The 23,400-nt window shown below is 57.3% G+C and overlaps 3 protein-coding genes across 5 annotated transcripts in view; 2 read left to right on the top strand and 1 right to left on the bottom strand.

The window, feature by feature from the left end:
• The window catches only part of SH2D3C (SH2 domain containing 3C), a 49,984-nt gene extending 38,944 nt beyond the window's left edge, over window positions 1–11,040 (top strand). For 2 of the 3 annotated variants that reach the window (XM_090022176.1, XM_090022177.1), the window contains 9 exons: window positions 693–821; window positions 1,468–1,916; window positions 3,728–3,852; window positions 4,634–5,199; window positions 6,411–6,526; window positions 7,118–7,289; window positions 7,971–8,082; window positions 9,116–9,322; window positions 9,907–11,022. In XM_090022176.1, the coding sequence (XP_089878302.1) occupies window positions 693–821; window positions 1,468–1,916; window positions 3,728–3,852; window positions 4,634–5,199; window positions 6,411–6,526; window positions 7,118–7,289; window positions 7,971–8,082; window positions 9,116–9,322; window positions 9,907–10,082 (2,052 nt within the window). In that variant the 3' untranslated portion in view covers window positions 10,083–11,022. Of the gene's footprint in view, window positions 1–692; window positions 822–1,467; window positions 1,917–3,727; window positions 3,853–4,633; window positions 5,200–6,410; window positions 6,527–7,117; window positions 7,290–7,970; window positions 8,083–9,115; window positions 9,323–9,906 lie in introns of all 3 variants that reach the window. The other variant, XM_090022175.1, reaches the window with a different exon arrangement.
• A 1,234-nt stretch (window positions 11,041–12,274) lies between these two features.
• TOR2A (torsin family 2 member A) lies at window positions 12,275–16,454 on the top strand. The gene is made up of 5 exons (XM_090022183.1): window positions 12,275–12,560; window positions 12,644–12,912; window positions 13,490–13,665; window positions 13,991–14,118; window positions 14,709–16,454. The coding sequence occupies exons 1-5, from the start codon at window positions 12,422–12,424 to the stop codon at window positions 14,951–14,953; spliced, it is 957 nt and encodes a 318-aa protein (XP_089878309.1). The 5' UTR covers window positions 12,275–12,421; the 3' UTR covers window positions 14,954–16,454.
• Window positions 16,418–23,400, bottom strand: TTC16 (tetratricopeptide repeat domain 16). Its single transcript, XM_090022179.1, has 12 exons — window positions 22,792–23,400; window positions 22,361–22,451; window positions 21,909–22,052; window positions 21,428–21,528; window positions 21,196–21,325; window positions 20,620–20,834; window positions 20,170–20,411; window positions 19,082–19,223; window positions 18,828–18,993; window positions 17,998–18,140; window positions 17,548–17,713; window positions 16,418–16,487 (listed from the first exon to the last, which is right to left on the bottom strand). The coding sequence occupies exons 1-12, from the start codon at window positions 22,926–22,928 to the stop codon at window positions 16,425–16,427; spliced, it is 1,740 nt and encodes a 579-aa protein (XP_089878305.1). The 5' UTR covers window positions 22,929–23,400; the 3' UTR covers window positions 16,418–16,424.

Below are 23,400 nucleotides of genomic sequence, written 5' to 3'. Positions count from 1 at the left end.
TACTGCTGACCAGGTCTCTGGCTCAGGCTCTTCCCTCCGATGGCTCTGCCTTCCCTTGCACTGACGTCATCATCTCCCAGCCTGCTGGGACCCACAGGCAAAAATAGTCTGATGATGTCACTCAGCAAGGTGGCAGAGCAGGCAGCACATCCAACGTGGTGCGGAGGAGTCCCAGGTGCTCAGGCTCGAAACATATGCCGGAGTGGGAGGAAAGGGGGGCAGGAACACACCCCTGCTCCCACAGCCGGCACAGGCACAGATGAATAAGCATGCTCCCACGGCAGTGCCCGGCTCAGTAGAGCGGCACCATCTGCCTGTAGGGTTACAGAGAGCAAAGAACTCTTCGCCACAGGCCTCTGGTGAAACAGAGCTGTTATCTTGGGTTCCTGTACTAACAGCTCATCCATGCAGCTGCCTCAGCCATGGAGGGGAACACTGCACAGCTCTGGTTACTGACACCGTGTACCATCACCCCTGCCTGAGCCCCAGTCCTCTACAGGCAGAGCCCATCTAAGCAACCCCCGCTCCAGCCAGCATTCAGGGGTGGAGGTTCTTATACATGAAAGAGCACCCACCAGCTAGTGGATCCCTGCATGGCAGGGGGCTTCTCCTGGGGTGGGGAAGAAGGGCATCTTATTGGGTGCCATTCTGCCACTGCGAGCCAGGCTGATGCACTCTTGTGCTCTCTCTAGTTCTCCAAGGAGAAATACATCCTTGACTCTTCTCCCGAGAAGCTACACAAGGAGCTGGAGGAGGAGCTGAAACTGAGCAGTACCGATCTGCGCAGCCACGCGTGGTACCACGGGCGCATTCCCCGAGAGGTGAAATGTGGGGAGGGGGCTGCGGGCTGTAGAGCAGCTCTTCCCCTGCCAAGGTGCTGAAGACCACATACTTCAGGCTGGCTTTAGCACCAGAGCAAGTGATACCCAGTGTTGAAAGGGCATCAGTCTGCCAGACTGGGAAGAGGCACCAGGACTCGCCACCAGCCCCTCAGCCCCAGCTGCAGGGTCAGAGAGAGGCCCCCTCACAGCTTGGTTCCTCCATCCTACACTGCAGGGATCTTCCCATGAGGAGACTGAGCAAAGCCAGGTGCTAGGAAGGAGAGAGGGGTCATGGCCCAGTGGTAGCCTGGCCTGGTAGCAGCTGGGGAAAGTCTGCTTGCCATGCAGTCAGGGGTCCCTCTGAGCAGCAGCTAGACACAGCATCCAGATACCCCCTTACTATGGAGCTAATGTCAAATGGGGCAGGCTGGGGGGTGGGGGCGGGGGGGGGGGAAATGGGGAAGGGGAGGAAAAGAAAAGAAGTCACGTGCCAACTGGTACCAAGTCCCTTGTAGCCAAGGCCTCCCCAGCCCTCCCTGGAAGAATGACAGGGCCCTCTCACTAAGCCCCTCAATCCCTCCCCCCAGCCCAAAGCCTCCCTGTCCCAGGGTTGGCCCCACTGAGAGTCTCACCCTTGCATCCCCAGGTATCTGAGAGCCTGGTACAGAGGAATGGGGACTTCCTGATCCGCGACTCGCTCACCAGCCTGGGGGACTATGTGCTGACGTGCCGCTGGCGGAACGAGCCACTCCACTTCAAGATCAACAAGGTGATGGTGAAGTCCAGCGAAGGTCGCACCCACATTCAGTACCTGTTTGAGCAGGAAAGCTTTGACAACGTGCCTGCCCTGGTGCGCTTCTATGTGGGCAACCGCAAGGCCATCTCCGAGCAGAGCGGTGCCATTGTCTACTGCCCCATCAACCGCACCTTCCCGCTGCGCTACCTGGAAGCCAGCTATGGACTAGCTAATGGCAAACACAGCAGCCCCCACAGCCCTGCCAGCCAGAAAGGAGGGCACATCAAGAGGCGGAGCATCACCATGACAGATGGCTTGACTGCAGACAAGATCACCAGGGGTGAGGGGTGCCCCACCAGGTGAGAGGCCACCTCTGGACACTGGAGGGTTGTCAGGTCAGGGAAAGAAAAGGTTCATTGCTATAGGGAAGCAGTTCACTGCAGGTAGCCTGTTGTTGCCCACAGCTCACAGGCTGCAACCCTCAGCTTCCTGCTCCCCTGTCCCTAGACAGTACCAGGAACCCATAGCAGCCAAACACTCTTGCTCAGTCTAGGTGGCTTAACAACCACCACTCAGTTTTGATTTCCTGGTTCTCTCACACCTGCCCATAGGCTGTGGGTAAGGCTACTGGGCAGCACACAGGGATGGCCCGATTGCCCCAGAAGGGGACAGAAGGGAAAAAAGTAGTAGCTCTTTAAGAGGTGTGTGCCATTAGGTTATCATAGACATGTAGGGCACAGCTGGATCCAAGGAGGGCATCTAGTCCAGGCCTGCTCAGAGGCATGAATCGGTGCACCTGCTGCATCCCTGACTGATCTCACCTCATCTTAACCCACAGGGGACAGATTCCCTCGCTGCCCTCGGTGGTGTCACAGTGCCTTGAAACACTGAAAAGTTCTCTCACTTTAACTTGCGACAAGATGAGCAGATAATGTCTCACCACCCTGCCCCAGCCCCACTTTCTCCAGCGGACACAATCTTTCTGCATAGGTCCCCCTTATTACGCTTCAGGGTTCCCTCCCATTTGCCTAAACCTGGGGTGCAGGGATCAAGACAGGACAGACTGCTCCTGCCAAGACCTCCCCCACAAACCAAGTCGCACAGAACAGTTGCCCCCTATGCCTTGCTTACAGCGCTCACATTATTCCCCCAGAAGGGCACTCTGCCTTGTGCACAAACATCCCATGGCTGACTGACCCCATGTGGAGCTCCCCATGGCCCTGGCTCATTTCCCTACAGTGCTGCTGCCCTCCAGCTACCCAGTTAGATTTGCACAACCTATTTGCCTTAAGTGTAGCACTTTGCCCCTTCATTAAATTTCAGTGTATTGATTCCAGACCATCTCTCCAGTTTCATCAAGATCATTTTGAATCCCAAGCCTGTCCTCTAAAGTGCTTTCAGCCCCTCCCAGTTTAGTGTTGTCCACAAGTGCACTCTGCAGTCCATCAGCCAAATAATTAAAGGAAACATTGATTAGGAACAGGCACAGGGAAGAGCTTCACAGTACCCTGCTTGCTGGAGCCTCCCAATTTGACAGCAAGTTATTGGCAGCAGTTTTTTAAACACAGGCTTTCAACCACTTGCACACCCACTAAGATGGTTTCAGATCCCTTTCTCCAGAAGCTCTCACACAGCCCCAGCACATGCATGGTACCTTAAATAAGCAGCCCCATGGTGTATCCAGCCCTCCCCAAATGCCATACCTGTGTCTCACAGCACTCATCTTTCCCACCTAGCCTCTCTGGACCAGGTTTCCTCTTATTCCTCTATCATAACTCCAGTCTCCATGTAAAAAGCTCTGCTCTCACTGGGCATGGTTTATATAGACCTCAGACTCCTCCCACTCCCAGCAGTCCCTAACTGGAGCCACCTGCGTGGGTTATTGCTCAGGCCAGGCTGTTCTGAAAAACTGACCACTTACTTTAGTGCTTCAGTGAAATCAGAGCTCTCCTGAAAACCCAGCCCTGTGTGCCTTCCCTTGGGATCTGAGGAGACCCCCCACAGCAAGCTCGTAAATGCCAGGGTCAAACTCAGCATACAGACAGGAGCGTATTGCCCACTCCATACAGTTTATGCTGTGAATTATGCCTTGGTGTCTACTCTGTGCTCTCTGCATGAGTCATGTGTGCTAGAGGAAGTGTCTGACTGACATGCTTTCCTCTGTCCCCAGCGTGTCTTTACCACACCATCGAGACGTCATCCGGAACTGTGCTGTGAGCGTGGACCAGATCCAAGACCTCCACTCCCCAATGTCTCCCATCTCTGAAAGTCCAGTATCCCCAGCCTACAGTACTGGTAGGAATCTTTCAGGCACCAGTAAGGATTAAGATGTGCACTGGCTGTACAGTTAGGGGTGGACCTGGAGGAAAGGACGAAGGGGGTCAGGTATCCAGTGACACCAAAGGCTCTGAGCCCAGCTGCTACCAAATAAGGCAGATCTGGGCACACAGCACTGGTCTCAGTGCTAGCTCAGTGCAGAGCTTCCCTGAGACTCTGCCTGCTTTCCATGCTATTGAGTGCTGGAGCACTCAGTCTCTGTTGAAATTGGCCCCTACTCGCATCAAGGAGAAACCCACAGAGAGTGACAGTCAGTAACTACATCGGAGAAGAGACGCGCACACTACATTCACCAGTCTGGAGCCACGCGAGAAGACTGACTGCTGCCTTTGCACAAAGGCAGATCCCCTAGATATTGAGAAGTTTCAGATGCAGAAAACAAAGGCCTGGCCATCTACTACAGATCCCATGAGATAAACCGCTGCTGAAACAGCCAGCAGGGAGGGGAGATTTAAACCCAGGCGTGTCAAATTGGCTTGGCAGTGCTTTGTAATTTCAGCCTGTCATCAGCCATCTCAATTACAACATGGGCTCAAGGTCCTGCCCCTCATTTGGCCAAATGCTCTGAGCAGTAATAGGTATAGATGTAGTTTGGTGGGTCCTACGCTAGGTTACCGGTTGTCTGAGAGGGGACCACCCAAGGTCTGACCTGCTCTGTGTGCATGAGCACGCGCACCTCTCTGTGCATTATACTCATGTCTCTGAGTTACTATAACAGGGTCTCTCCTGCTCTCTGCAGTGACACGACTAAAGCCCCAAGGCAGCCTAACCCCTGCCTCACCAGTCATAAGACGATCCAGCGAACCCCAGCTGTGCCCAGGAAATAACAACAAGCCGGCACCAGACCCAGGCGACAGCACTCACTCCACTCCCTGCCACAGATACTCCAGGGCCTCTCCTTCCCCCTCTGTGAACAGCTACAGCGACCCGGACACGGGGCATTACTGTCAGCTCCACCCCACCTCCCCCGTCAGCAGGGAGAGACCCACACATGACACCAAGCAGCTTCCCACGAAGAGCTACGTGGAGAGGCTAAAGGTGGAGGAGGGGCCCAGAGTGACTGTGGAGAATGGCTCCAGTGAGGTGGAGGCCGGGCAGAGGCTGAAAGGAGAGATGGACCTCGGGGGCTTCGTGCCGCCCACAGTGGAGACAAGTTCCTCCTTCAACCCTGCAGCCTTCCGGTCCCTACTTATCCCTCTAGAAAACAAGCCCCTGGAAATGGCCGTGTTGAAGAAGGTCAAGGAGCTCCTGGCAGAAGTCGATGCCAAGACCCTCGCCAAACACATCACCAAAGTGGACTGCCTGGTACGAGCAGCATGGCGGGGTGGCTTTACTACTTAATTTGATCCGCCGCTGCTGAGCTCACTGGAAGAGCTGGCAGCTAAGCAGAGAATCAGGCACCTCTGAGGGCCCTTCGTAGCCTCCCATGCCACGGACCCTGCCTATCAGCCCACAGGCTGCACATGGCACAGACCAGAGCATTGAGTGCAGAGTAGGGACTAGCAAGCCCTGATGTCGAATCCCAGCTCTGCTGCTGACTGCATTTGTGGGCAAGTGGCCTCAGCTCTCTGTACTCAGCTTCCCAGTCTGTAAAATGGGGTAAAGGGAGGTAACACTGTGCTGTGGACATGAAGTACCAGGCACCCATGCTCTGGTGCTGGAGCCATTTAGGGTGAGCTCAGTCTGTGCTTAGCCTGGCTGGGATCCCTGACAAGAGGATAAATGGTGCCAGTTATGCAAGAGACCACTGTGAGGCAAGGCCTCACCCCCCCAGGAATTGGACTAAACCAGTCCAGCTTGCCCCAGCCAGGTCACCTTGCCACTGCAGCTGGGACCACCACTGCTGGGTACCACCTCCCCCATCCACAGTACCGCAGTCCTCAGCACCCTGGGAGGAAGATGTGTGGGATTACCTTGAAGGGCAGGATAGGACAGGCCTTGCCATGAGCAATGCAGTCAGTGGCAGAACCGGGACTAGAACTTCAGGCTCCCAACACCTGCCCATAGCCTCAACAGCCCCTGCTGCAGTCTGTGCCAGCACCCCCCTCAAGGCTGTGTCCCTGGGCCCCTGCAACCTCTGCTGCCCTCCCCTGGCTTCTCCTCCTCTGCTGGAATCTTTATTTCCTCTGTTTCGCCAGAGCTCTGTCTCCTGGTTCCCATATCCCTGGCACCCTCTGTTCAGTGCCTGCATTCCCATCCTCTCACGGTATTACTTGCACGCACACACTCAAGTTGTGTGTAAACCCAGACCCGGCAGCAGTTCTTGACTCAGCTCCAAGAGTGAGCTCAAGGGGCTCCAGTCCAGGCATTGATGTTTCCTTGACTGGGCCCCGCCAGCCTATATCCACCCTGACCATGCTGATGCTGGGCTGGGGGTGGGGGACAGGCTGAGACCTGAGCTCATGGCAGAGCCCATCCAGAGTGATTCCCACAGTGTGGCCAAACTTTCCATACAATTGGCCAAGCCCCCCTCCTCAATTAGAGGAGCTTAATCTGCTTGCTGTCTTTGTTGCCAGGTTGCTAGGATATTGGGTGTTACCAAGGAGATGCAGAGGCTCATGGGGGTGAGCTCAGGCGTGGAGCTTCTCACATTGCCCCACGGACATCAACTTCGGCTGGACCTCCTGGAACGGTACGGCATGGGGAGGAAGCAATGGGCAGCAAGTGCAGCACTCCCTGTTCCCTGCAGCCACCTGGCTCCTGCGGGAGCCTGGGAAATGCGGCATCTGACTGCAACCCCTGGGTACCGTAGGTGTCAAGCTAGGAAAGTCTGGCCTGGGTCAGGCTGGGCTCCCTTCCTCCCCCCAGCAGTGCTCCAGGCCCTTATTTGCTGACAAGGTGGTTATTTAAATGGCAGTGACTGGTCCTAGCCTAACAGCTCAAGAACCTGAAGGCCCTAATTTAGCCACACAACCCAGGCAGCATCCCTACAAGCTCCACACCCCAAAGGAAGCCCATTCTCCATGACACTGTCACTCCTGGGCCCTCTGTTGGCATGGCCAAAGCTTTCAGCTGTGCCTGCTGGATGGGGACTGCTGCTACCTGGCACCTGGTGAGCACCGTAGAGAGGCCAAGTTAGGAACACACTGCTCCTGGGGTCACAGCTGAACCCGAGAGTGAGGGGCTTCCTCTCCTGAGGATGCAGCCACACTCCCTTCCCGGCACTGGTCCTGCACTCCAGGTCACTGTGTCTCCTCACAGTGCTGTCACATCCCCCTCTCAGGTTCCACACCATGTCCATCATGATTGCCGTGGATATCCTGGGCTGCACAGGCAGCACGGAGGAGAGGGCCACCCTGCTACACAAGACCATCCAGCTGGCTGCCGAGCTGAAGAGCACCATGGGAAACATGTTCAGCTTTGCTGCGGTGATGAATGCCTTGGAAATGCCACAGGTACCAGACCCCCTCTTCAGTGCACTCCAGGCTCAGCTGTGCCCCTGTCCTCCTCTTTCCCTGCACCCCTTGGGGCTAGAAGGCCTGAACATGAGCACACAGGGGTCAGGGGTGGACAGAATGGCATGAGATGTGGGGAAGATTCAGGGTCCATTTTCCCTGCAGTGACTTATGTAGGTGGGCCCCCCCGCAAGTTGACTGGCTCCCACATGGCCACAGCTGGTGCTTGTTGCCAGCTCTGTCATTTGGAGGAAGTGAACCCAGTATCCAGTGCGGTGCATCCAGTTTCATGGTTGCCCACCAGCGCCTCCTGGGATGAGCTGCTCCCTGCAGTAAATGAAGGGGGATTACAATTCTGTGTATGATCCACTCTGGCCTGCAGGCAGCCAGATGTCAGGGAGAGGTGCTCTCAAGGCCCTGGGGCCAGGGCTGGATCTGAGCAGCTCAGCCTTGCAGGTTTAGGAGTGAGAGGTATGAGCTAGATGCCACTGGAATGGCCTGGAAGAGCACCGCCAGCAGTGAAAGGCTGCGGCCAAGCTGCGTGCAGTGACTCCCCAGAGCCCCACTACGCTAGCCCATTCCCTGCCCTGCCTAGTCCCATGCAACTGACAACTGTGAACCCAGGGGCCCTGTGGAGCTGAGAGCACAAAGATCAGCTCCCCACTCTGCTTCCACACGCAGATCTCACGGCTGGAGCAGACCTGGATGGCGCTGCGCCAGAGGCACACGGAGGGTGCCATCCTCTATGAGAAGAAGCTGAAGCCCTTTTTGAAGAGCCTGAATGAAGGAAAAGGTACCAGGAACAGGGGAGCCACTTGCCTCAACTCTGCCCTTCCCCGCTGCCTTCTCAGCACTGGGGGCTTGACCCCTCTGCTTTCCTCGGAGCCTACAGTCCTCCCATGGCAGCCATAGCTGCTGCCTTGCCCCTGGAGTCAAAGGCCACCAAACCCCTGGTGCTATTCACCCCTTCCTTCATGAGCCTGCTTGGGGATGCCAAGGCACTAACCAGTCTCAGCAGGCTGCAAGGTGCCAAAGGCACAAGGCCCTGTAGAAGCTGCAGCTCCACCCCAAGGAGGGTCCAACTCCTCCCTGGTCCACGGGTCACACTCTTGTCCCAGCCTAGTATCTCCATGCCCCTGGCCTGCTCCTTCCCTTCCCAAAACACCCATTTCAGAAGGAAATAAAAATACCAGCTGGGCACAAACACAGTATTTGTGCACCAGGCACTGAATCCAGCCCCATCTGCTGCTGGGAAGTAGGTGCTTGTGCCAAGCAGACAGGAAGCTTTTGGAAAGACAAGCAGCCAGGCTGCCAGGAGGGCTGGGCATGCTGGGCACAGGGCTCACTGAAAGTGTAGTCCTGGCTGCGGGGGCCGAGGTGGGGAGCACAGACTCCACACGCCTCCGGGAACCTGCCGGGGCAGAAGCCAAGCATCTGTCTCCAAGTCTGATTTCAGTCTAGTTCAGGGCTGGTAGTAATTGTGCATGTGGCTGCGTATGACCCCCACACCAACCCCAGCTGGAAGGGGCAGGACTCCAGAATGATCCCCACACATGCCCCTGCCATCACTGGGGCTGTGTGGCCCCTGGTGGCTGAATGTCCCATGGAGACTGGGCTCCATGGATCTCTTTTATGTCAGGGCAAGACATGCTGTCAAAGGAAGCCATGACAGGTAGAGATCTTGCCCTTTCCTTGCAGTGCCAGATCTGCAGAGGACACTAGGTCTCCACATGATTTCCCACCAAGAAATGGCCCCTCTTGCTACCAGTGCAGCACTGGGTAGTGCCCGGAGCATTCAGGGTACACATGTCCTCATTCTCTTGCAGAAGGCCCCCCGCTGACCAACACTACCTTCCCGCACATTGTGCCCCTCATCACACTCCTGGAGCGGGACGCTGCAGTTCTGGACAGCTCTGAGCCCTGGGAGAATCTGGACAACGGTGTGGAGATTGTGTTGGCCCACCTAGAGGCTGCCCGGATGGTGGCACATCATGGGGGACTGTACCACACCAATGCGGAGGTGAAGCTGCAGGGTAAGGAGCCGGCAGATCTAATGCAGGACCTCAGCCACACTGCAGCCACCAAGGAGCACCAGCCTGCGGGCTGTGGCATGCTCTCCTTTCAGCTAGGGGTGGTCAGGCAGCCTCAGAGAGCTCCTCCAGGTAATGCCAAACATGTCTCTGGGGCTCCTTGGAGCATCGTATACCCTGTGCTGGCAGGGGTAGGACCCACGGAGACACACAGCAGGGAAACCTCCTGCCCCCGCTTCTCCACAGAACTGGGTTTCACTGCCAGAACTGGAGCCTTCCAGGTGGCAGAAGGGGCACAGCAGGGTGTTAGGTCCACAACTGTAAGTTTGGGGTCTGCAACCACTCCTTTCCCTGGGGACCAGTCATCCCCAGCTGAGTGCCCATGAGTCCCAGGTCCTACCACCCATACCCCCATCTTGTTGTCTGGACAGATTCACTTCTCCCTGGGATCAAGCTGAAGGAGCAGAGGAATCCCACTGCTCCCTACTCCTCCATTCCTTTGTAACTGACCTAGCTCCTGCATACTAAGTGCTCATGCCCAGGTAGCTCCACTTTTCTAACATTTTGGGCCCTTGTTTCCTTCGCAGGCTTCCAGAGCAAGGCCGAGCTTCTGGAGATCTTCAGCACTGAGTTCCAGCTGCGCCTGCTGTGGGGCAGCCGGGGTGCGGAGAGCAGCCAGATTGAGCGCTATGAGAAGTTTGACAAGGTCCTCACGGCCCTCTCCCACAAACTGGAGCCCTCTGTGCGCTTCAGTGAGCTGTGACCTGACTCAGAGCCAAGCTCCTGGGGGAGGGTGGCATGATCATTGCATCAGTCCTGTGGGACACCCGGCAAGCAGGCACCAGGTCTGTAAACCCATCAACTCGTTCTCATGCAGCCAGAGGGGCAAGGAGCCATGGCCCTGTGGGGACTACAGACCTAGGGGGAGACCCAGCCTGGCACAGGTGGTGGATGTGAGAAAGAGCCAAGATAGCATCCATCTTCTGCAGCAGAAAGAATGGGTCGGGCTCAGGCTACAGCCCAGGGACTGGGAAGCTGCCTGGGTGAGGTCTCCTGAAAAGCCCCAGAACTCGGGACAGGGATGGAGTTGGGGCAAAATCGGCCTGTGCTTGTTCCACATGACCAGAGGATACGTGCTACTACCCACCTTTCCTCCACGATCTTGACATGGAGCAGGAGCAAAACATCACTTGTGGCCCCACTGTCCTCAGCTGCCCCAGCTGCACCAGGCCCTGCATACCTGCCTCCATCCTGGTGCAAACGTTTGAACTGTGCATGCCTGGATGGGGGGAGCTTTCCAATGCCTCTCCCAACTAGGACCCACCCTGCTGTTTCTCTGCTGCAGTCCGGGCTGAGGCACGTCCACCTCAGCACAACACTGATGAAGCCAGCACTCTACTTACTCCTACCCCCGCCGCCCCAACTGCAAAGTGTTTCACTCACGTGCTCTTTGTCCAGCCCTGCCAGCTCTCAAGCCCCCTTGTGTCCCATTATCACAGCACATCCCCACCTTCTTAAACAGCCAGTTCTCCTTGGATTTTTCTGTCTGTTGTGTCCAAGGCCTCCAAATTCTGCTTGTAAATAGGTTTCATGTTCAGTTTCTGATGTACAGATTTGCAAGGGACATTCTCATTGTAAATAATGTTCACATCATTTTGTCATGTAAATAAGTGTATATAGATCATAGGAGTTTGATTCTTACATACAATAAACTTCTATGATCTTCTTCAGCAGCATCTCCTCCTCTGCAGTTTCCTTCTGTGTCTGCTTTGATGCTGCGGGCACTTCCAGCATCTCTGGGGTTCCTTGTGTTCGTTTTGGCCTTTTAGCAGCGAGCGGATATGCAAACAGAGCAGTAATGGCAAGGATAGCCGGAGGTGTCAAGTAATCGTGGGGGCGGGGAATGGGCAAGGCTGAACCCATGCCTGCTGTTCAGCCCCAGGGCAAATCCACTTCATGCCGAGTTAATTTGGCTAATGCAACTTTATTTATAATAGAGGCCAGTTGTAGAGGGGGGAGCAATGACGAACCAATTGCCTGATCATAAACCATCAGCCCACAGCCTCGACAGTCTGCAGACAATGAAGACTCAAAAAAGTATCCTGGGAAGAGTTAATGTGGCGAATGCAGTTCAAGCTCCGTAGCAATCAGTTCAAGCTGTGTCACCAGACCTGGCTGTTCCCGGGGATCCTCCCGCTGAGCACTTCAGCCTACAACCTCTGTCCTCTCCTCTGAGGGCCATGCCCATCTGCCCTGCTTCTGACTTGGGCGATGAGCCCCTGGAACAGCTGAGACCCTAACGCTTTCCACAGCGCCAGCCCTGCATACATTTGCCCCCTCGTCCCTCCTGTGCGGCTCGGTGCCAGGAGAACAGTAGCGCCAGAAGCTACTGGCAAGGGGCCCAACTCCCCTGGACCCAAGGAATCCAGGGCTTGTTTCAAGCCTGCCGACGGGGCGCTCCTGCGACCGTCTCCCGGGGCAGCACCAAGGCCGCTCAGGTCATGGAGATGGAAGGTCAGGTGCTGCTGAGATCATCCTTGGTGGCTGCAGAGCTCTTTGCATGAAGCATCTCTCCTATGCCCCATGCCAGGGAGGAGCAAAGCCAGGGGGTGGCATCTGCGGGCCACAGACAGCAACAGGCCCCGCAACGAGGCACCACTGTCACTTGGCCCCATTCAGGCGCTTCCCTGGCCAAGGCCCATCTGGTTTTGTATCAACAGAGAACAGAGTAGCAGAAAACGGAAATGTCCTCTATGACGGCCACCCTCCGGCCTAGCGCGCGCCGGGGGCAGAGGCAGGACCCACGATCACAAACCTGGTCCCAAGCCAGGCCAAGAGAGGCCACGCCCTCTCACTTGCCGGCCCCGCCCCCTGGCTGCGGCCCCGCCCCCTGAGCTGTGGCGGCGGCAGCTCCAGCCATAGCCTTGTCTCGAAGCGGGGCACGCCGAGAGTTGTAGGCCCCGGGCGCCCGCAGCGCGAGGCACGCCGGGAGCTGTAGGCCAGCGGGTGGTGGAGAGGTAAGCGCGGAGCACGCCGGGAGCTGTAGTGCCCGCCGGCGGCGCAGTGCACGCCGGGACCTGTAGTCGCGAGTGGCGGGCGGCCATGGGTCCGGCGCGGGCGCTGCTGCTGCGACTGGCGCTGGCGCTAGCGGGCGCGGGCCGCGCGGGGCCGTGGGAGCTGCGGGCGGCGATGTGCGGGCTGGCGGGCGGCTGCGAGTGCGACTTCCGACCCGAGCTGCCCGGTGAGCGGGAGAGGTGCCGGCGGGGGTGCCGCGGGCGGGCGGGAGGTGCCAGCCGGGGCGGCGCTGACGGCGGTTCGTTGCAGGGCTGGAGTGCGCGCTGGCGGCGGCCGTGCTGGGGCAGCCCGTGGCGCGGCGCGCGGTGCTGGGGCCGCTGCGCCGCTTCGCGCGGGACCCGGCGCCCGCCAAGCCGCTCGTGCTGTCGCTGCACGGGGGCAGCGGCACCGGCAAGACCCTGCTCACCGCCGCGCTGCTCCGCGCCCTCTTCGCCGACGGCGCCCGCAGCGCCTACGTGCACCGCTTCGCGCCCGCGCTGCACTTCCCGCACGGCCCCGAGCGCCTGCCGCGACACCAGGTACCTCCGCTTGTCGCCCCTAAAGCACGGCCCGTCTCGCGTGTGCGCGGGACCCTGCATCTAGTGTCGCCTCCCGCTCCTGGGTGAGGAGAACCCGGGACCCCCCAGCCGCCTCCCGGTGAGCTGCTGGCCTCTCCCCTCTGGAGTTGGGGGAGACCTTGGCAGCCCCGTTGTCTCCACGCAGCTCCCTCCTGGAGAAGCGCTTCAGAGAGAACATACGTTAAACTGGAGAACGGTGTAAACCGTGGCGCGGCCCCCAGCCCTGGCTTTCGCAGTCTTGTCACCCCCCAACCCCTCCAGAGCTGAAAGGGCAGCTCCCTGCCACTCCACGAGGGACAAGAGGGCGGCGGGATAGGTTTGCTGCTGGAGTCGGAGTATTAAACCTCTCCTGATTTTCAGTTTGGTGCACCCTTGGTGTCTCTTCCCTAAATGGTTTGTAATGAGATGATTAAAGCTTCTGACATTGTAGACCCAAGCTGAGGAATCCGGGTATACTTTGCTCTGTGGTAACTCAAGCTCCACCACAAGCCCTTGGCACTCACAGGCCTTTTTTAAAAAAGAAAAAAATCTTCCACAGGAAAATCTAAGGAACTGGATCCAGGGGAACTTGACAAGCTGCGGGCGCTCAGTGTTCCTCTTCGACGAGATGGATAAGATGTACCCGGGGCTCATCGACGTGATCAAGCCGTTCCTGGGGCCCTCATGGGTTGTGTTTGGAACCAACTACCGCAAAGCCATCTTCATTTTCATCAGGTAGGAGAGCCCAGTCTGACCAGGCGAGGGAGAATTTGAATGCTGTGCCATTGCTCCGGTGACATGAGGGCACCTTCCTCCCTGTCTGAATGATGCAGCCCAGGGTTTTACCTCCTGTCAGGCCTGAGCTCACCTTAGTAACCCAAGGTGCAAGGTCTAATGGGGCTTTGGTTTTGCCACTGTCTGGTAACTTCTCACAGGCTAGGCAGGCTGCTCCCAGATGCTGTCACTCACAGCACGGCCTCTGCAGTGCCGCACCGCTCTGGGGATTATGGGAATCTCTCTCTTAACTTCTTGCCTTGCTCTTCTGGCTGCTGTCACTCAGCAACGCGGGAGAGGAGCAGATCAATCAGATGGCGCTGGAACTGTGGCGTGCCCGCAAGGACCCAGAGGAGATCAACCTGCCGGAGCTGGAATCTGCCATTTCCAAAGCCGTGTTTGAAAATCCAGAGAGTGAGTTGGCTTTTCAGTGCACGCTGGCACCAGTGGGGGGGCGCTAGACCACATCTTGAGTCATCTGATCTTTGGCTTCTGAGATGTGTGGGCCTGGTAGAAATTATCAGGGAGATGGAAATGAGAGCTGAGTAGGCCAGTCTGGCACATGGAAGGAGCGTTCTACTGAGAGCCAGCAGCTCCCTTGGAAGGAGTTCAGCAGGAGGCAGGCAGTGCCCAGGAGAAGTTTAATTGAGAGCCTGATCCTGAGAGGCACTGAGCACCTGAAGCTCACTGTGGTTGCACTGCTTGGTGCTTGTCCCTCAGGACTGGGCCTCAGAGAGGTGGGGAGGAGGAGGAGCCTGAAGTGTCAGCGCTTGGGATGGGAACTGCAGGACTTGGAGAGCATGGAGTTGTTCTGGGGAAAGATGTGGCTCTGCTTCCTCTTAAGCTGAATCCAGAACAGATGCATCTGTCTGTAGTCAGGGCACCACAGGCATGTAGAAATTCCTCTGGGTTGGTGGGGGCCTCTCCTTGCCCATAGGGCAGCACTCCATGGGCAGAGATGCTCTTGGGTCAGAGCCCTTTGGCCTCTCCCTCTTCCCCTGCAGATGGGTTCTGGAAGTCCGAAATCATCCAGGAGCAACTCATTGATGTCTTCGTGCCTTTCTTCCCACTGAGGCGGCACCACGTGAAGCAGTGCGTGGTGAACGAGCTGGCCCAGCTGGGCTTGGAGGAATCACCGGCAGTGGTGCAGGAAGTGTCCGACAGCATCTCCTACTTCCCCAAGGAAGAGCAGGTCTTCTCATCCACTGGCTGCAAAACTGTGGCCTCGCGCATCAACTTCTTCCTCTAATGCAAGGCCTATCCTGCCAAGGGAGTGTGCAGCAGCTCCAGGTCATTGGCTGGCAGGAAGTGTGTTTGCCCCTTGGCTCCAACTCCCCGGAGGTAACCTGGAGCAGCTTCTGGGCCCAGTAACATGAGGATGGGCCCAGAGAGCAGACAGCACAACTGATGCAAGCACTACCAGCTGTGCACATCCCTCTTCCAGCAGCCCCGCAGAGCCAGATGTGGGGCGCAAAAGGCAAGTGACTTGACCTACAGCACTTTATCAGCTGATTCTTTGCCCTGGAAGGCAATGACAGACTGGCCAGGCATGCTCATGATGTACTCAAAGGGATGCGCTGCAAGAACTAGGAAGGAGCTTCCATGGCTGCCACCTTTCTTCCACAGCTAGGACCAGGCAGCCTGCCCTCCCAGTCAATCCTAGCCCAGCTGTGCTGGGCTGCAGGGAAAGGAGTCCTGCCCTCCTGTGGTTTTTAATGGGATTTTTAACCCTTATTTTAACCTGAGCCTCAGTCGTGATTCCCTGGACAGTGGGCGCTGGTGTCAGAACCCTGTAGCGCTGCTCTTGTGCACGTCAGGTCTCCGTCATATCTTCAGTTTCTGGAGCACATGTTTGAGCTGGGTGTTCTCAGGTTCTCTCTCACTGTGAACGCGCTGCTGGGTCTCAGTCACAGTCTCCTCAGCTGTACCAGGTAGGGGCCACAGAGGGAAGAACATGCAACCTGGGGAGTGTCCCCTCCCAGGACATAGAATCTCTCTGTGCAGGCACTGGGCTGGTAGCCACCCTGGGAAGCATCAAGGGCTGTACAGGCAAGTGTCTCCCCCTCGCAGAGCAGCAGTTCCTACCTCTCAGACAGAGCGAGCATCCACTCGTGGTTATAAAATCCCCCCAGGAACGTTACTGTGCTTCAGTCCATGACTAGGGCGAGTCTTTACCCCGTCCCCTCCACGTTGTGCAGAGCTGATGAACTTACTGCACATCCAGGCAAGCAGGGTCTCTGGTATCCAGGCCCCTGCCGGCTGCCTGCTGGCCCTGGCAGAGCTGCTGCCACTCAGCGTAGCAGTGCCAGTGCTGCCAGGCATGGAAGGGACAGCAAACAGTAGCTCCCTTCTCAGCACTGCCCAGGACAGTGCCACTGACCCTTACCTGATGCCCACTGGCCTTTGCTCCCCACTGGGAAGTGGTAAACTGGACTTCAGAGAAAGGGGAAACTGCTCAGGCTAGGAGCTGGGGCTGACAGGTCTGTGGGCGGGTGAATGTGCAAGGTGGGAGTTGAGTGCCAGGCCTGCACCCATAGACCCAAGGTGTCTTCAACATTGTAGTGCAGCAGCACTCCAGTTTCACTGGTATTTGGCTCCCTTGAGCAGAGGCAGGAGCCAGCACTGTGAGCCTCTAATGGGATCCCACCCAAGCTGCAGTTGGACCAAGATCCTGGTTTACAGTTACACATTCTGCCTCTTCCAGAAATGTTCGCTGGTCTTCATTTAAAATAAATCTTGTCAAGAAACTGGCCTGGCTTCACTGTCACTCCTTTAGACTGGAGCTGGCAGGGCAGACAGGAAATATTAAGCAGCCATGTAATGGGCTGGAACAGCTGCCTGCCACGGCAGAATGAGGTTGGACAGGAGCAGGGAGAGATGCCCAGTGTCTGCTTGGATAACAGGAAAGGGGTTTGGGAGGCCAACAGATTCCAGTGAGAGGGGCATCACTGTTCTACTTGACCACAACCATCCGGGGTAGGACCTAGTAAAGCCACAGCTGCCCCCTCTGCCACTTGCATCCTTTTGTTTAAAATCCACGAAACTGCCTGGACAGTGCTCAGGGGATAGGGGACAGCAGGGCAGGCAGGTTGCAGCAGCATGGCCCTCCCTTCCCCCTGCAATCAGAAGGCCCCAGCAGAACTTTCTCCTGCAGGGGGGGAGCACTTTGCTGCTGTCACTTCTCTCCAGCTCAGCCTTGCAGTTCAAGGTGAAACTAACAGGCTCCTTGTTAAGCATGTTGCCCCTTCCTTTTCTTGGTGTAGGCTTTAGCAGCATCTTCCCCCACCCGTCAACCCATAAAACCAGGCAAGGTGCTGGGCTGGGGTGGACAGGCAGGTGCAGCTGCACATGGAGGAGCTGATGCTGGTGCCCTCAGACTTGCTCCCAGTGCAAGCACAGGACTAAAATCAAGTTGCCTACTGAAGGCAGGCCCCTCAAGTGGGGCATGGGCCAGGGTGCACTTCGGCCCCTTCCAGGTCCGTGAACTGGATGCTGGCCCCCATGGGCAGGGCACTTTGTCCAGGCTCACCTCTGGCAGGGGAGCAGGGCCCGTTTCCCAGGGCAGTGCTTTGCAGACAGTGATGCCTAGAGAAAGGGCTTGGCTGAGGCGAGTCCCAGCCTCCTCAGCAGACTGGACCTGCACCCAGCACAGGGAAGTGTCCTTTCCATTTCCCTGAGATACATAAAGAGACAGGAGCCACCTCTTAGTCACACAGTCTATTCTGTGCAGGGGTAGGCTGAGTACCCCTCTGCTGGCTGCGGCCCCTGGGTTGCTGTATGCCATGAGACCTTGGCACTCACTTCCTGCTTCTCCCCCTTCCCTTACCAAGTGGGGGCACTTACTCTGCTCGCGCTGCTTCCAGAAGCAAACCTCATCCTGTACAACTCATGCTCGGTTGTACAGGAGCCGAGGCTGTTCTCTGCATGCCACAGGATGCTACCAGGCTGCTCTGCCACTTCACTCCCAGTGCTTGGTTCTTTCAGCTCATCCTCCAGGTCTACCAGGGAACTGAGAGAGGACACACAAAGCCAGTTACTCACTGCAGAGCCCTGGCAAATGGAATGCATGGATGCCCCCACACAGTGAGGGGAAGGCAACAGCCCCAGTGTGTCACTGGGACCTTAGCACCTTCCCTCCAGGACTAGACATCTGCTCGTAGTGAGATTGAGGGGTTTCTGCCCTCAACTCCCAGGTTCTCCAGCCCTAATACTGTCAACAGCCATCAGCAGCAATTCCAGCAGCCCCCACACCATGCCCAGTCCCCCAGTGCCCGCCCACTGCCTGCTTCATACCAGGGGGCCTTAGCAGGGTCCTGGTCCGCTGGGCAGGCCTGAAGCTTTGCCTCCAACAGGGCTCTGGCAAGGTCCCCGACCTTACTGCTCAAGATGCTCTGGACAGACTTTCCTGGGAAGAGGCTGGTGATAAGAAGCATGGCCTGCAGCAGGGAAAGAGCAGAGGTGAATGGCACAACAGCAGGCACTGACGGGCACAGCTCTGCCTCTCCCATGCCCAAGGCAGACCTCAGGATACAGCCAGGCTGCTCCCAGCGTGTCCCCACAGCAAGGGCGGCCTGGAAGGAACTGCTCAGGCCCAATGACATCCCACTCAAGTGCAGAGTCTGTTTCTCATTTACTCCATCAAGATCTGTCAGGGAAAAGGAACCTGCCCTCCCTGCAGAGCATGGTCAGCTGGGTTGGAGTGACACTGATGGGGACTGAGGCGGTGGGTGAGGGGTCTCACCCTTCCACTCTGGGCTGGGTTCATTTTCCCAACAGCCACCCCTTGCCACAGGGGCCCCAGCAGACAAAGCTGCCCATAGCAGGACAGGGCTTTGCAGCTTTACATTCAGTAGCAGAAAACCTCTTTCACCAGTGTTTATTTCAACAAACTGCTGCAAGGCTACAGTCCTAGTTACAAGTATTGTGGTAATGCCTGAGGGACCCTGAGCACAGCAAAGAACCCCCCACCACTCTACATGCTATACAAACATGGAAGAGAAAGACAGCCCAGCCCCACTTAGCACCTAAATGGAAGAATGCAGAGAAGGGGCAAGCCAGGTGCAAACATCTCCCCTGCCTGGCCATGACTGCCCCAGCCAGCAGGCTTAGACTTAGGGTGGTACCTCCTCATCTGCAGGGTCCAACAACAGTGCCATGGCAACATCCTCCTTGGCACCCATCACCTCCTGCAGGCCCAAGCGGCTCTTGGCCCGGTGCAGAAAGTACTGCGGCAGACGAGGGTCACAGTCAATGGCATTGGAGAAGTACGACTCGGCCTGCTGGTACCGCCTGTGGGGCAGAGTTGGCTTTGCAGAGCCACTACACTGCAGGGATGGGGGCGGGGAGGGGAAGAGAAGGTGAAGCCACAGCTACACACCTCCTCCTGAGTTCCCGCATCCCCAGCTTGTCCAACAGCATGGAAATGCGGCGCTGCAGGCTCATGTCCCATGGGCTCAGCTCCAGTGCCTGCTGGTAGTCAGCCAAGGCATAGGAGAGCTCCCCCAGCTGGAAGAGGCAGTCTGCAGAGGAGCAGGACAGTTTCTGAGCAAAGGACAGGGTGGTGTCCAAGCATCTTGGCTCCGTCTAGTTCCTGCAGAGGCTGAGAGAGGCTGAGGACTGCTGCTGCCCAGCTGCTCAGTCTGGGGAGCTCCAAACCAATAGGAAACACATTAAGGCCATACTGGATCACACCTCCCAGCCCAACCCACTGGACAAATGTGTGCTTCAGCCAGCTCTGGCAGCTGGCCAGCAGCACCCAGCATGGCTGAGCAGGCTGAGAGGATGGGATGAAACCAGCCGCAGAGGGTTCAGGGAGGCAAAACACAGCTTCCAACCAGGAATGAGCCTGGATGACCCCACAACAGGGCTGAACAGGCTTGGCGTTATCCCCAGCCGCATGGTGTTAACCTGAGTCCGTCAGCAATGGGTCATTCGCAGCTGCCACTACTTCGCAGTTATGGAGCCCTTCCTGCTTCCGAAGCACCTCACAAACACTGCCTCGTCTTCCTGGCCCCTCTACCAGGGCCATCACGTTTAAAGCCAAAGACACGGGCATAGGGGAGCAAAGCAATGGACTGACTACATCACCCTTGGGGAAGCAGTGACAAGGGCAGGGACGGAACCCAGAAGTCCTGACTCCCAGTCCCTGCAGAAGCCTGCACCGCCCCTCCCTTACACAGAACCTAGAGGGAAAAGCTGTCTGCCACCCACATGAACATCCAGCTAACAAGGGCCTCCAAGATCGTTTCCCTGGACTGCTCTGCTCCAGGCCACCTCCACACCACCTCCTATGTGTACACCATGCCCAAACTGTATCATTGCACCACTCTGCCCAGGCCTGACCACACTCTCCCACCCCAAAGGGATGTTTCCAGGTTGCAACACATTTCGAAATGAGCCGAGCTGCCTCTGAGGCCCTCCCACAGCCCAGGCCAGCCCAACCCAGCCCAGGAGCAGCCCTGTTACCTCCTCTGTTGACATAGAGCCCCTTTTCATTCTTATCTGCCTTCAGAGCCTTGTTCAGAAGCAGCAGTGCCTCTTCAAAACAGCCCCTGGTGTAGCAGTGAACTGCAAAGTCATTGTAGGTGAGCAGGAGCTGGTGCTGCACCTCCAGGCTGGCTGCTCCCCCCACCTCAACCAGTTCCACAGCCCTTATGTAATCATCAATGGCCGCATTGAAATCCTTGAGCCTTCTATAGAGAGTCCCTCTGGCACAAGAGTCCCACGGCGTGGAAGGAGGGAGAGACAGACAGACAAGGGCAGGGAGGGGCATTAGAGCCAAACAGCAGGGGGCCAACAGTCAGGCTCCCTCTGCCTTCCATGGGTCCCATATCCCCGATGCCACAGGGGACCCAACTCAGCTGTCTCAAACTGCCCTGGCTATCTAGCAGCAGCAAGCAGTAATGGGAGCTCTACCTGAATGTGTAGTACTCAGCCTCCAGGGGGCTGTTCTCCAGGGCAAAGTTGATTTTGAGGATGGCTTCCCTCAGATCCCCCATTAGGGCCTTATTCACAGCTTCAGCCTTGGCTTTCTGGCCTCGCTTCAATAGCTTCTGCATTAGCGCCTGAGCTCCCTCATGCTGTGACTCCAGAGCCATGGCCTTCTGGATGTCCTGGTAGCACAGAGGAACCTGGAACACAGGGGACCAAGCTGCACTGAGGACTCATGTGGGCAGGGGCTCTCATGCATCCTTCAGTCTCATACCACTAACCACCTCTATGCCCTCGCCCAAAGCTCCAAGTTGTCTGATTAAACATGGAGCAGCAGAGCTCTTGCATATCCTTAGAAGCCAGTCCTTCAAACAGCCTTGTGTGGACACCGATGCCCCCACCACTGAGGCAGCCATCAATTCACCCAGCAAAGGGTTAATTTCAAAGCATGGCTCCATCCCCAGTCAGTAGAGCCATGGCTGGGCCACATGCTCAGAGCCTTTCTTCCACAAGAAGGTCCTGCACACAGCACGGCCTAGACAGCTGAGATGCCTCCCCCACCTTGTTGAAGTGGTCATACAGCCTGGCTCTCAAGGTGTACAGGTCCGGGTTCTTGGGGTCTCGATCCAGGTCTCTGTTAACCAGGTGCAGACAATCAGAGAATCTGTTCAGGGCACCAAGGCAAGCAATACTACAGCGAGAAAGAGAGGATAGGACTAGGAACCCATGGAAGAAGGCAGTCACTACCACAGCAGAAGATCACCTCTGCTCCCCCCTCCCACCCTGGCCTTACCATTTCCTGTGATACATCACATTGTTGGGCTGCAGCTCTGAGGCTTGAGTGAAGGACTCCAAAGCATCCCAATAGACCTGCTGGTCAAACAAACACTGACCCTACAGGTGCAAAACAAACAGCTCAGAATCAGTCTGACCCTAGGCACCTGTACATTGCTCCCAGTTCCTGAGGGCAGGATCATGGCTGCCTGCACCTCTCCAGGCTAAAGGAGAGACACAGCTCATCCCTGGCAGAGGCACAAGCTCCACTGGCTTTCCTGTGCTGCAGATGACTAGGTTTCAACAGGTCACGGCAGATATCCAGGCAAGGTCTGTGGCTGAAGGGATATGAGCAACTGGCTCTCCTTAAAAAACAGGATTGCCTTGTCTTGCACTTCAAGGGGCATCTCCAGCTGTCCCCCAGGGCCACAAGAGCCCCTGTCCCCATGGAAGCATGGAAAGCATCAGGCCTGCCAAGAGGAGGCTCCTGGGTCTCTCACCTGCAGGCAGAGGATGAAGGCCATGCGGTCGAGGTACTCTTCTTTCAGCAAGGACAAGGAAAGAGCCTTCCGGAGGTTCAGCACCGTGGACTGGAAGTCGCAGAGCTGGAGAAAAGCTTCTGCTCTCTGCACGTAGAACTCCACCTACGAGCGTGGCCAGACAGCCGCCCTGAGCCTCCTGTAGAGCGCAGGAGCCTTCCATTTCACCAAGGGATAGGCCTCCTCCTTGATCCACTGACCCTTTACCTGGGCAGGTAAGGTCAGCCCCACAACCCCAGCAGATCTGAATGAGGGCTGACATTCACCCCCTGCTCTGCCCTCTGTTAGACCACCTCAGAGCACTGCAGGCTTTGGCCTGAAGTGCCCCGTGGCCCCTGCCTCATCAGAAGCTCGCACCTTCACATGAATACTCCTGTTCTGCGTTCCCCCTGGCAAGGCCCTGCAGGCCTTACCTGCTGGGGGTCCAGGTTAATGGCTTTGGAGTAGGAGATGACAGCTTTCTCCCACTCGCCCTGGGAGAAGAACAGCATGCCTTGGCAAGAGCTGCAAAGAGAAGATGTGTCACCTGGCGCCAAAGTATATTCCTCCCAAGAGCTTGGACTGGGTTTCCCCACACAGGCCTGGGAGATGACACCCGCTTCCCCTGCCCAGGTCACTCCAATGATTAACTCGGTAGCTTGCTGCCCTCCCCCAAGCTCAGGGCTCTCACACCCCAGGGAGGGGAACAGGCAGGGTCATGATGACACAGCCTGGTTGCCGCCAACATCCAGATGCACGGGGAGGGGAGAAGAGCCTCAAAGAGAAGAGCCTCAGGCATCCAGCACGAGGCAGGGAAGCCATCGCCCTGTGCCTGGGGAGGCAGGAGGGGCCAGGGGACACTCACTGCTCCCGCGCCCTGTCCCGCAGAATGGCTGCGCCCGGCTGTGCCTCGCAGGGGTGCTCCACGTCCGGCAGTGCCTGGCCGAGCCCCAGGATGTGGAGCGGGAAGCTCTCGGGGGCGCCTGCCAGCGCCTCCTCCATGGGGCCGACCACGAGGGGCGGTCACTGCTAGTGCCCCGGACCCCGGCTCCTAAAGCCCCCAGTGCCCTCTGACTCTCGACCTCACTTGGTATCCTCTGACCCCGGGGCCTCAGCCCCTGTTTCCTCTGCACCCCCCACCCCGGTGCCAAGGCCTCCTGGTGTCTCCGCGCCGGAGGCGGCTCCCGCCTGACTGCATCGCGTTGCTAAGCGATAAGAGGTCGCAGGGATCGGGTTTCCCCGCCATCTTTGATGTGGGCATGGCCGGCGAACAAGCAGGTAACGACCAGCCACAGGTGCGTGAGGGGCACGACCAAGACGGAGACGCGGACCCTAAAACTGCCAGCTTCAATGAGGGAACACTTCTGCCCACATAAAAAATGGCGGTCGCCCGGCCTCACCACCGCCCCTCATGCCCGCAACCAAAATGGCGGCGGCACCGTCGGGCGCCTGCCCTGCCATTGGCTGCGGGGCT

The sequence above is a fragment of the Crocodylus siamensis genome, chromosome 11, assembly GCF_052110815.1.
Source record: "Crocodylus siamensis isolate JL-2025a chromosome 11, ASM5211081v1, whole genome shotgun sequence".
Lineage (NCBI taxonomy): Eukaryota > Metazoa > Chordata > Crocodylia > Crocodylidae > Crocodylus > Crocodylus siamensis.
The sequence above is the reverse complement of the archived record's forward strand: the minus strand, read 5'-3'. Positions and strand labels throughout refer to the sequence as shown.

What these genes read in the sequence shown, in the direction of transcription:
- TTC16 (XM_090022179.1), bottom strand. Translation starts at nt 22,928, where the DNA reads ATGGAGGAGGCGCTGGCAGGCGCCCCCGAGAGCTTCCCGCTCCACATC. An exon ending in GCTGAGTACTACACATTCAG is followed by an intron (nt 20,412 to 20,619) that starts GTAGAGCTCCCA and finishes CTCTTGTGCCAG; the next exon opens with AGGGACTCTCTATAGAAGGC. An exon ending in GACCCTGCTAAGGCCCCCTG is followed by an intron (nt 17,714 to 17,997) that starts GTATGAAGCAGG and finishes GTCCTCTCTCAG; the next exon opens with TTCCCTGGTAGACCTGGAGG.
- TOR2A (XM_090022183.1), top strand. Translation starts at nt 12,422, where the DNA reads ATGGGTCCGGCGCGGGCGCTGCTGCTGCGACTGGCGCTGGCGCTAGCG. An exon ending in CTTCCGACCCGAGCTGCCCG is followed by an intron (nt 12,561 to 12,643) that starts GTGAGCGGGAGA and finishes GGTTCGTTGCAG; the next exon opens with GGCTGGAGTGCGCGCTGGCG. An exon ending in AGCGCCTGCCGCGACACCAG is followed by an intron (nt 12,913 to 13,489) that starts GTACCTCCGCTT and finishes AATCTTCCACAG; the next exon opens with GAAAATCTAAGGAACTGGAT.